The 12353-nt window shown below is 37.4% G+C and overlaps 1 protein-coding gene across 1 annotated transcript in view; it reads right to left on the minus strand.

Annotated features, from left to right (window-relative positions):
• ABI3BP (ABI family member 3 binding protein) overlaps window positions 1-12353 on the minus strand; it is a gene marked incomplete at its 5' end in the record, with an annotated part of 170381 nt that overhangs the window by 19373 nt on the left and 138655 nt on the right. The window contains 4 exons of the mRNA XM_082487505.1: window positions 2437-2548; window positions 7337-7549; window positions 8820-8888; window positions 10200-10283. Coding sequence (XP_082343631.1) covers window positions 2437-2548; window positions 7337-7549; window positions 8820-8888; window positions 10200-10283 — 478 coding nt within the window. The remainder of the gene's footprint in view (window positions 1-2436; window positions 2549-7336; window positions 7550-8819; window positions 8889-10199; window positions 10284-12353) is intronic.

Genomic DNA, 12353 nt, shown 5'->3' on the forward strand with positions numbered 1-12353 from the left:
GATGAATTTGCAGACATTTCAGGGGCTCTGTTAATTAATTTACTGAGCTGTTTTTCATTGTGTCTCTTCCTCCTATTTTCAGTCAGTTTTGTGCACAGGTCCATTTTCCTCATCTAGTGAACAATCAGCTCCTGACAGACAGGAGACATTACGGACATATACCATTCTTTGCAACACTGATACCGTCTACATGATGCCAGCTGTCTTAATCGCTTTCTTATTTTCCCTGAATTTCATGTGCCAACAAGCCTGGATTCATATGGTAACAGTAACAATTTCTTGTGCTTCTGCCAAAGCTCACAAGGTGTCCTCAAAATTAGGAAACACTGACTTTGAAATGGGAGTTTAATTGAACAGAGCCACATTTTACATCTTTTAAATCCTGTGGGACTCGAGGGACATGCACTGCTGCAATTTATAGCAAAGATTTTCAATTTCAGGCAATAGCATCCTGAATCAAGAAAGACTTTCTCTGCCTTTCCCTTTAGAGGTTGGGGGGTGGGAATAATAGCCACCAACCCACCAGGGAAATGTTATCCCTTTATGTCTTAAGTCAGCCTCCACCAGTCAGTACTGATCTCATATGTAGCTTCTTGTAACAAAATCCATGCTCCAAAAGACAGCTTTTCTCCACGGTCTTTGGTCTGCTCTTGCTTACCAAAACCCGAAAGTCATCTTATAAGATTGACAGAATTACAAATTAAAGTTAAAAAACATCTTATCTGCTTCTGCTTAGCTCCTGCCTTCCTTATGACCTTTCCAATGGTTCCAGCTGGGTCTGCCTGCCTCCATCTTGCCTCCTTTCTGAACAAAGTACATTCTAAAAATGCTTTTCTCTTTCGGACATCTGGACATTGCTCTCAGTGACTGGGACTTCACTTTGATCCATGTGTTTTCTTAAAAGTTATGTTTTCACTTAACCAAATCCATCCCATTTCTGCCACCATATGTGACATGAACAGTTTCAGTATGTTGAGTATGTTATTACGTCATTAATAACACACAGTTCTTTTCAAGGATGCAACTGTATTATTTCAAAGCAGAACTGAAATGAAAACACAAACAGCATAGCCTGACAAGTTTAGCAGCACCTACTGCCTTTCTTCATTTGCTACTCCAGAAATATATTGTTTCACTGTCTCCTCTTAAGCTTTTTCAATTGATCAAGGAAAAGACTGAGGAAACTGATGCTTGGTCTTCAGCTGTATTGCTAATATATCCTAATTGCCTCTTAAGAAGACAGAACAACATAGTCGCAGTTGCACAAGCCACGTGCCTTTAAGAAGTAACAGAGATATTCTTGATGCAATACACAGCAATTCTATCCCATCGTGAGTTTTGGAGTCTCTCAGTGAACCTCTTTTTTGGTATCACAATTTCCCCTAGCCTTTCTTTTTCAATTCTCTTCCCTTCCCCTCCACTTTGTGCAACAGTTTCTTATTCCTCCTTCTAGCAGCTGCTGGTCACAAGTACATGAGCTAAGAAACAACTCCCCAGATTAAACCACATATTGCCTAAAATTAAATGTTCAAGATGGCTTCTATGCAGAATTTTGTGCCGTGTTACCAATTTAAGGACAATAATAGAGAAGAGCAGTTTATCTGAAACAGAAAAATCTAGTTACCAAAGCCAAATGGATGGTTTTACAGGAAAAAAATGTGTCATTCATTAACTTTCTGATGCAATCAATAAGAAACACAAACACAGGACGAGTGGTTTTCTTCCCTGCTCTGAAGATTACCACAAAAAAGAAGAATCATTTTTGATGATTTTTTTTTTTTTTTAAAGAATGATAATGCTTTTTTGAACTGACATATATGCCATCAGCAGGAATTCACTGACCGTTTTTAACTTGCTGGCTGTTTTGAGACACTGAAAAAAACCTACGTACACAGGCCAAATGTATCTTTCCTTTCCATGGTGTAATGCAATGGTCAAGCTTTGTACAGTGGCCTAACTTTCATTCCAGTATTTGAATTAACATCTATCTAAAAAAGCAAGCAGCCCATGTCAGTTGTGCGGAGCATCCTTAAACCCCAGAGAGAGACAACTGCACATATAAATCTTGATCTCACATATCAGGTTTCTTGTGTTTTTTTCTTCTGTTTACCTTGTTTCTTTACCTGCTAAATTCAGAGATTTTTCTAATAAAAAGCAGTACATTTTCTTACATTTGACTGTTAATCTTTCTGATGGAATAGGTCACTTCTGCAGTTTGTCCAGACTGTATATACTCTTGGAAATTTCCTAAAGAATCCTCAGATATGTCTTATCTGTTAACTTAAAAGAAAGCAAACCCACAGCACATCTCTCTGCTATCAGAACAGGAGTAAAATCAATTTGGTCTTATATACATATGCATTTTCATTTGAAGTTGCAGAGAGATGACAGTCTAAATTAGTTGGATTAACTTAGAAAATTATTTTATTTCATTACCTTGTGTCAGGTTTTAGGTTTTCCACAGTAGAATGGGTTTGATTTGTAGTGATAATCGATTTCTCCTTTTCACCATCACTTGCTCCATTTTCAGTTGACACAACCTCATACTCTGGAAAATGATAGTAAAGAGACATTTGCTTAAATGACAGCTCTTACCTGAGCTTCTTCATTCCTCACTCTTTTCTCATCTGGTTTCCACTCTTTCTGTCTACTGTAAAGACATCTTGTGTGAACCAGTTTGGACATTAGTATGCTAAAATTGTTAGGAAAGAAAGATCCAATTCTAGATTGCTGAGTGTCTAGCCCTCATCCTTCCTTCTAATTCAATTATGGAATAGAGGATACTTAACATTTCACCTCTGCCCAAAGGTACACTAGTGACAGTATTCGAAGCACAAAAATGTATAAATATTCTGCAGTTTGAATAGAAAAAGTATCAAAGATGAAAGTATAGTTTCTAAGTGCTTAAACCTTGATTAACTTTAAAAACCCCATATTTTAAAGCTTTCCAAAGCAAACTGCCCAACTAACTTGGATTGTGCACTTAGGGAAACTGCCAGTTTAGAATGAAATAATTTTACATAAATTTATTTCTGTATTTATAGAGTCTCACTATTTGCTTTTCATCTCACTGGGATGTATCATTAAGCGTATGCCATGCTTTGAACAGGGAATTAACAACAGATGTTTGGGAAGAAGCTACCCCTTCAGTCACAGCCCTCCCCAAGATACAGTCTCTCTCTGGCATGCATCCTCTGTCCCGATTCATAACAACCTCTTCCAGTGAAGACACTGAGCATATTGCAAATTTTACTCTCTTTGCAAAGAAATTTACAACCTCCCCAGCCCCTTTCTTTTCCCTTCCTAAAACCTGTCTAAAATACCAAGTGCAGCTTTGCTAATTGTAAGCTTGCAAAGGAGAATGATTTCAAAGCATATTTGCAATGAGCATTTAGATCTACAGCACAATGAATAAAGCAGATATTATACTGTGAGGACAAAGACAGAGACCACCTATCAACAGCTACAAAACCTCAAGAGAAATACTTTCTTTCTTGTTTTTTTTTTTTTTTTTCTAATGATACTCTTAATTTTCAAGTTCTTAAGTAAATGCTAACAAGGTGTAGGGCTTTTTTTTTTCCTCTGTATTTTTTAGTTCTCAGTACAAGGACACCCATTTGTTGTCAACACAGAAAGATAAAACACCTGCAATGGGATTCAGTGCTAAAAAGGAAAAAAAACCTCAATTGTTGCTGGACTATCCACTATGTAGTGGATCCTCACTCCAAGTAAACATAAGAGATGTGTATGTAAATGAACATACACACACAAATTGACCCAATTTTGACCTCAATTGTGCCTCCTTCCCACTCTCCTATGCAAAAAAACAGTCATCAAAACTGCTGGGGTAAACTATGTAAGACAATGCAATTAAATGGAAGTGCAGACCAGCCCTTAAAAATTACGATAAAAAATTCCAAGCTTCTAAACCACAGCAATTAAATTTGAGCAACTATATACATGTATGCACATGTGAATTTCAGATTACTTACTGCAATAGTTTAAAAAGGGACCTCTACACAGCATCTTTTTATCTTTACTTTGTAATAGACTCAGTTATTTAGAGCATATACAGAGCAACATAAAACTTTAAATTTAAAAGCATGTCAGAAAGTCGGCATGAAGGAAGGAATTACTGCCGATATTGAAGATTTAAAATTTTCCATGTTCAGAATTCCTCCCACACAACAGTCACCCATGAACAGCAAAAGACCAAGGACTGCCTTTTAAAAACAAACTCATGGGCCTGCAGGAATGGGGGTCTCAGATGAAGGAGGGAATAATTATGTAGAGGGTTTTTACTTTAGATCATTTGTTCAAGTGGGACCCCAATGCAACGACCAAAGATATTAGCATTGATAGTTAGTACGTATTTGTGTAAAACACATGTGTTCTCTCTTTACGCATTTCCTTTTTTGGAAACAAAGACCTTTTCCTATATAGCCACCAAGGGCTGAGTGAACCATGGAAAAAAAACCAACAAAACCCACAGAAAAGCCCTTATTTGCCCTGATTAAGCCTCATTAGAGAAATGATGTTTATTAGGAAGCATGGGAGAGAGGATGGATATCCGCTGCCTTAGGTACATGCAGGTAATGAATGGTAGGTGACTTGACAGGAATTCAATTTTTCTGCCTTCTGCCAGTCCCAAGTCAATATGTGATTTGAACTTTTTAATTCATTCAAGTTGGAAAAGAAAACACAACACACATGTGAATGGGCATGCACACATGTGCCTGCACACACATACACGCACACACAAAGAACTACTGAGTGCATCCAGTACCTACCTGCTTGTTACTGAGTGCATGAGTCTCAGTGCACAAGACAAAAAACTGCCCTACATTTCTGTGGCAACACGACAAGAGTAGCAGAGCACCAGCAAAATGGTCTAGGCTCCTGACATTTGCAGCCTTTACGAAAACAAGGAGGTAAGCTTGATCGCTGTTTTGGTTATTATTTGTCAGACCTTTCCATTACTGAAGTACAATTTTGTTTTTAGGACTATCCAATACTATGAAACCCCTCATGCATAGCTAAAAGTCAAGCAAAGTAACCTTTAAAAAAAACCAAAAAACACCAGCTGAAAAAAATTACATTTTCTGTTTCCACAGCTCTATCTGAAGGAGTGCATTAAAAGAGATGTGATGCCTAAATCAGATGATTGAAAAAACATGTATAAACTACAAAAATAAAAAGAGATGACAGAAAACTTGATTTAAGTCTGTCTAAACAAGTAATGTCATACTGGTGCCAATATGAAGTAATCACTGTTTTCAAAAAATGGGATTCAATGCCTTCTCTTGAATTCAGAAAGTGTCCTTGGATAAGTCATTAACTGAGTAATTTTTTGAAGTTAAGATGAAGGAGACAAGCTCAATGAGAGTATTTCTAAGCCCCAGAGTTCAAACATTTTATATTACACACTGAAGTTAAAAAGAATGAAGATGGTATATATGGGAGAACTGTTACATCTAGATAGCAAGATAGCTAGATTGAAAACTAAAGTTTCTCTCAGTGAAGCCAAGTGAGCATTAGTCCCATATTCTGGAGAAGGTTTTAATCTTATTTTCTGGAATGGGGAAAGGTGTGTCTCAGTTATCAAAGAATAGTCTTATAGAAGAGAAGAAACTTCATGAAAAGTTAACTTTTACAAATGCTTATTACAACTGAACAGAGTAAGGGCTTCGACCTAAAGTCTCAGGAGAAAGAGTGACTATTGCTTGCTCTATATTTCACGACACACATTGACAAAGAAAGGAAATAGCATCAGAAGGCAATTAGGCCTTGCTATCATCACTAGATGATGTGGGCTGACAGTTTTACCAGCTATAGTAGAAATGGTTTTCTATTTTTACAAGACAAATGTTGGTATGTTCATTAACATACTCAAGAAAAACAGCAGGTCTACTTCCAAGGAAACATTCAGACTAAATGATGTTATCTCATCTAGTCAAGCCAAGGACTGGTCTGTGGAGGAGGCCTCCAAATGACAACAGCAACAAAAAGGCTTTTCCTAGAACAAAAAGAAGCATTGCAGAACTGACTGGAGCGGGCAGTGTTCACAGAGAGCATATCCTCAGCCTAATTCTAAGGTTAGCAATAAGCTTATCCTTCCTTTCCTTCCAGGATCAAGCACATTGTAGAAGGCAAGCCAGCTAATCATTCTTCTGTCTTGTTGGTACTTTTTATTAGCCTACAGTCTCTTTTTATTCCCCTTTTAATCCAGCAGAAGGGCTAACTTTCTTCCTCTTTCCCCCAAGAAAAAAGTGCAGGCTAATTTTTGAGTGTCCCTTTGGTTTTGCATTTATTAGTTTTCAAAATGGCAGGGAGAGCAAGAAAGAATAGAGGTTAAACCTAGTAATTGTTTCTAGAAAATCAAGGAAAGACTAATTTGGAGAATAGAGTGGCCTTGTTTGTGACAGTCACCTAATTATACCCCTGCACTGAAATCTCTTATGCATATACAACAACATCTGAAAATATCCCACTTACATGCTAAAGTTAATGGCTAATGATCAAGTCTTAGTCCTCACTAGCCTTATCGTTCTACTCACTTGTAATGCAACACAGCCAAATCTGTTTGGTCTTGGCTGTCATGAGCCAGTAATTTTGCAAGTCAAAGTTTTAAAGTCCATGGTAAAAACAAAAACCATTTTCTTGACAGTACAGAAGAGTCATAATTTTCAGTTGATAATTAATTTAAATGTTCAGTTATGGTAAGCTTGTGTAATGACAGAAAAATTACGAATGGTCATCTGTTATGCTTACCTGTCTCATTTCTGCATGACTCACGTGGATTTATTCTCAATACAAAAACCTTCCTTTGGAAATTAAAAAACAGATTCTTTTACCATAGAGAACTTGGTGACCCTATGGTGGGTACAGGAAGTATTACGCTGGCAGAGTTATACTGACTTACTACATGGATGTTAGGTTTCATTTTGTCTGGCCCACTACTCAACAAATGTCAAGAAAGATGCCTACACTATGTATATGCATCTATATACTAAAGACGACTGTCACATTGCTGGAACTTCTTGATTAGATCTTACCAGATCCTGTACACAGAGAAGCCAGAAATTAAGAGAAGATACAGAGTCATACCACTCAAGTTTTTTTTTGTGTCACCACTGACACCAATGATGTAGTTGTATAGCTGTTGCTAATCTAGTAGCATTTTCAACATGGAGTTGACAGCAGCACAAAATAAAAGCACTGGGGTGTAAGACTCCCTTGGGATTGAAGTATTTTTTAAATGGCATAAAACCACTGTGAAAGTAAAAAGCTGGAAATACTGTATTCTGATACAATGGAGGAAAGAAATCAAACCAACCAGTAACAGTGTCATTGTCTGGTTTTTCCCAGTCCAATATGACGAAAGTTGGACAGCCTTCAACAGTCACCACTGTGAGGTTGGTTGGAGGATTTTGTGGAGGACGGGTAGGTTCTTCCTTGCTGCCAACTTCTTCTTGAGGAAAATGTTCAAGAGAGCTTGTGATAGAGCATGGCACATCGTCATCTTTCTTCATGTACTTGACATGGGGGGCTAAGAGCAATAGGAAAGTGCTGTTATTTAATACAGAGTGTTTTTACAAAATCTCAAAGCCATTTCACCTACTGCACAACTTCCATCTCAGGGCACCACGTAAAAATCTGCACAAGTCAAAGTCAAACATAAGTGTTTAAGAATAAAATCCATACATTCAGTATTAAGCTGCCTGTTGTTTTTTTGTTGTTGTTAGACCTGGAATCTATGCTGCCTTCACCCCTTCCCATTGGCACCACTGATGAAATATCACTCTGAAGGTATTAGTGGGTGATACCCACTGTTTGAAAGAATTAACTTCTCATAAAATAGGACAATTAACTTTAATCCACCTATAGTAAAATGACACTACACTTCCATTTGCAGCTTTTGAGTGCTATGCTAATACAAAGATGTAAAGCCCATCACCACTTTGTTTCACCAGAAAGAGTAACAAGTTTAGTACAGAGTGATTCTATCATTAAACTTGCGGTTTCTAAAGTGACTGTCAGATCTGAACCATTTTCAGTGGTACAGGACCAAACTTTGAAACACACCTTCTGAGGCAAACATCTTGTACTCTGCATCAAAATTAGGAAAAGATTACTGAAGACAAACACATTAGTTCTAAAATGAAAACTTCAATTTGATGTAAATAATAAACTCTTGCAAGAAAGACAGTGTCTTCAGAAATGTAGTATCCCTTACCAGGCCAAGAAAAAAACCTGAAAAATCTTTTGGTACAAAAGCACTTCTTCCTGTCATCTCATCTTGCTAAACTCCCTAGATTACTGCAACAGCAGTAACTTGACTACTTTATCATCTAGTCTAGCGTATGGTACCATATTACTGGACTATTTGAACATGCACAGCCTGGAATGAGGGGTGATGGATATATATGACGGGTAGATATCCCTTATGGGAAGGTGCACTGGTACTGGGGGCAATACCTCTCCAGTTATGCTTCTCAGAGGAAGATTTTCATTTGGTTTGGTGGAATGTGAACAGTGTGCAGATGTACTCCTGCTGGCATACAGGAAGAGTCACAACATGTTTGTGGGCAAGACTGCAAACTAAGAGGTGGTAGCACGGAAGAAAGTAGAAGAGAAGTAAAATTTAGTCAAGAATATGCTGATGGCCTGCACTACAGTCCTTTCATCTGACACTAAAGTGGAACAGAATCAAATGAAGTTTTGGCCTTCACGTAACCACACAAGATAATTTTGATGCAAGATAGGTTAGTCTTCATATTTTCCCCCAGACAAAAATACCATAGCTATTAAAATCCTACCTTGGTACCTTGGTTTGCCTGAAGAGTCTGTTTCTGATGTAGGACTTGAGCTGAAGACAGTTGCATCAACTGTGAGAGAAAGACTTATAACTTAATTTGCAATAAATAGGAGGTTTCGGTGTTACAGCTGCAGCATTTCACAGTTCATTTGGCATTTTAAATCATGGTAAAGTTCTTCTTCTCTTTCCCTTTTAAGGACTCCACTTTGACATAATGAAAATGACAGAGTTCATGCCTGATGCTGGATTCAGTTCATGCAATATATGCAAAATGCTCTTTAGACCTTTTAAAAAGTATATTTTTGCACAGCACTGGCTGTTTAGCTTGGAGCTTGTTTCATGTTCATAGATTATATAGCACTATTATGTTGGCACATGAGCTTCTCTAAAAATAGTGACAAGGAAATCCCAAATTCTGTTTCCAGAGAGTGTACAACTTCCACAAAATTTGAAGGAAATTTAAGGCAAATATGCTGGTGAGCAGAAATGTGCTAGACAAGTCAGGATTCATGACAATTGTGTTGCATTAAATAGCTGCTACAGTGAACAGAATCTTCTCTCAGATGCAAATACTACAATGGACCTCAACGGACAAAACACAATATATTCACAACAAGCATTTTTAAACAAATGTAGCATCTGGCTTGCTTTACTGAGCACTAAGGGTCACAGTGAGTGCATGATCATTATAAGGAGAAGAGAATTTCAGTGTTACTGTAAGTCCAGGAAAATTAGAAACCGCATCATTGCTGACAATATACTTAGAGTTGCATATTTCGGCTTAAAACTTAATTCTAAGCACATCCTCCTCCAAACCCATTCCTGCATGGCCACTTTGAGGAGATTGAGGTCTGAACTTGTAGTTAACCCCCAATTTTATAAAAGGGCAAATTACCAACTAACCACTATGCTTACCATATGACAACTTTTCCTATCTAAATGGTTGCAGCTTGATCAGATAGCTAGGAGGACATCACAACCATGTTGAGCACTATCAGTCAAACAATAATTTGAATTTATGTCCAATGCAAAAAGAAACATTCAGGAAAACAAGGCCTTATCTACTTCATTCACAGATTTAAAGTAGCCACTGAATAGTATTGAAAGCCTACTAAGCACGTATTGATTTCTAGGAAGATGGAAGGGCCATCATGTTCTCATCTACCAAGGTGTGCACCAGAAGACAGCCAGATGAATTCAGTCAGGTTAGAAAAGTTGCAAAGTGGCATAAAGGAAATCAGAATTACCCGAGGCAGAAAGATTCTTATATTAAATATACAGTGCATCAATATCGTTTAGAGGAGGGAAACAAAAGAAAAAAAGCAAAACTTTATGTTCATGAAAAAAAAAAAGAAACCAGAACTGTCTGTAATGGGCTTACCATAATACTCTGGAGTTGCAAAAGCTGTTGGCGTCTTATATGACGTTCCTGTTCTCACAGGTGGTGTTGGTCCAGCAGGTTTAGCTATAATGACAGAAGGAGGAACTTGTGGCAACAAGGCATTCACTATTTAAATGAGTGAAACAGCTTTCTGATTTTCTAACTGAACTCAGATTTGTTCTAAGAACTGCTTCACGAAACAAGTACTTTCACTTAAACTACGATATTCCCTTCAAAACTTATATAACTGCTTCCAGTTGGATTTAGGAAAGTTCCAAGTTGTCCTTATTGCCAATATAACCTATTCCTGAAGCCCAGTAAGAAATTTTTTTTGCTACTCGGAGATTGTCTTGGAGGACTTCAGTCAGCTAGAATATGATCTGATTTAATGGACAGAACCATCCTACACAGACTGGTAAAAGGATGCAAAATGACCAGCATCAGCATTTCTGTTTCTCAAATAAAAGAGAACATTTCTTCATGAGTTGTAAGACAGAATAACTGAACTCAGCAACTGAAACTTGGATTCTTCCCTCAAATATAGGCAAGGTCCTTTCATTTCTACTTTCAATACAGGACATGTATTAGCGAGGCTCTAGCTGGAAGACGTATAATGATAAACGCTGAGTCCTTAACTATGGTCTGCATTAAGAGTTTAACCACAGAACAGTACTGGAGCTTCCACTACCTGAAATTAAGATGTGCTTCAAATGAAACAATGAAAAATGCAACAAAGTTCAACATTTTCAACATTTATAATGCTACATGACCCAAGGAAAAAAGCTTTCTTTCTGAACTGTTCTATTCTGCACTAGGCACCATAGAAACTGATTGACAGAGGCAATAATTAAATAAGTATTTTAGAAATTATTTTAGATTATGTGACATTGCTTTTACTCCTCAGCTGTTATCATCTAACAATGAAAACAAGTTTCTAAGAGGCAAACAATCCATGGTAACTGGTGTCTTGATTGTTTCCAACATAGCTGTAAAAGACAAGAACTACATTCACAAAACATGCAGATACTCCCAGATAACCACTGCGCGACTGTGAAATCTCAACCCCCCAAAAGTCAAGAACTACATAATGCAGTTAGATTCCCTGCATATATGACAGAGAATAACATGGTGACTGAAGGCAGAATTCTGCTGATCAAGTTTAAAACAATAAAAATCCCTCCCTCCCATTAATTTCCTTAATAAAGGGGAAATCTATTAAGATTCTCACTATAGTCAGTCTAGGTTCACAAAGGTTCTGGAGCTTCTTGTTTCCTTTTTTTCCATTCAGGAGACTTTTAAAGTCTGCATAGAAACCTTCCCATAATACTCATACACTGGATGAGTAAGAAAGATGCAAGTAAGGAATTAATCACAGTGTTAATGAGAAAGAGAAACAGGACAGAATTATGAAAGGGAAAATCCAAGAAGAACACTGAGGTAAATTTTTCCTGTTAGCACTGCAAAACAGTATCTCCAGGGAACCAGAAGAAACTCAGTTACGAAGTTTAAATCTAAGCTGGATAAAACACTAGGAAACACAGAAAAAGGAATATCTGCTACTGGCTCCATAAGGAAGAACCAGATTATCTAACCAATTTATTCCATCTCGAATGCCTAAGAAGGTATGGTAGCTGCTGACTACCACACAACCTGGCCTCTAGTGTATGGAAAAAGGGTGACATTCAAAACACTGATAAATTAATTAGACACTTAATGGAGACAATTAGCATAGACCCCAGTACAAGCAAAAGAAAACGTATCAGGTCAACATTTTTTCATGCTACAGCTTAAGACTGAGAATGTCTTATGTTCTGTTGTAGCTATTACTACGGAAACACCACCAATCAACAGCAAGTACAGTCAACATTTCGATCTTGGCTCTGCAGTTGAGTAAATATACACCTTGTTTCACCCAGCTTGGAGATTCTTGCTTCTAATCTGCTGCGCAAAATACTAAAGAATTATTTAGGTCTTCAGTGCCTTAATAGCACACAAAGCCCCCCATGAAACAAACCAAAAAAAAAGCCAACAGGAAATACAGCAGAGTCAAGACCTTTATATTTCCAGTGAATTTCAGAGAGTAATATGAGGAGGGAAGCATTTCTCATGATGCTAAACATAATGAGATGATAGTTTCTGACTACCTGCAATAAC

Source organism: Vanellus vanellus (assembly GCF_965231255.1).
Source record: "Vanellus vanellus genome assembly, chromosome: 1".
Lineage (NCBI taxonomy): Eukaryota > Metazoa > Chordata > Aves > Charadriiformes > Charadriidae > Vanellus > Vanellus vanellus.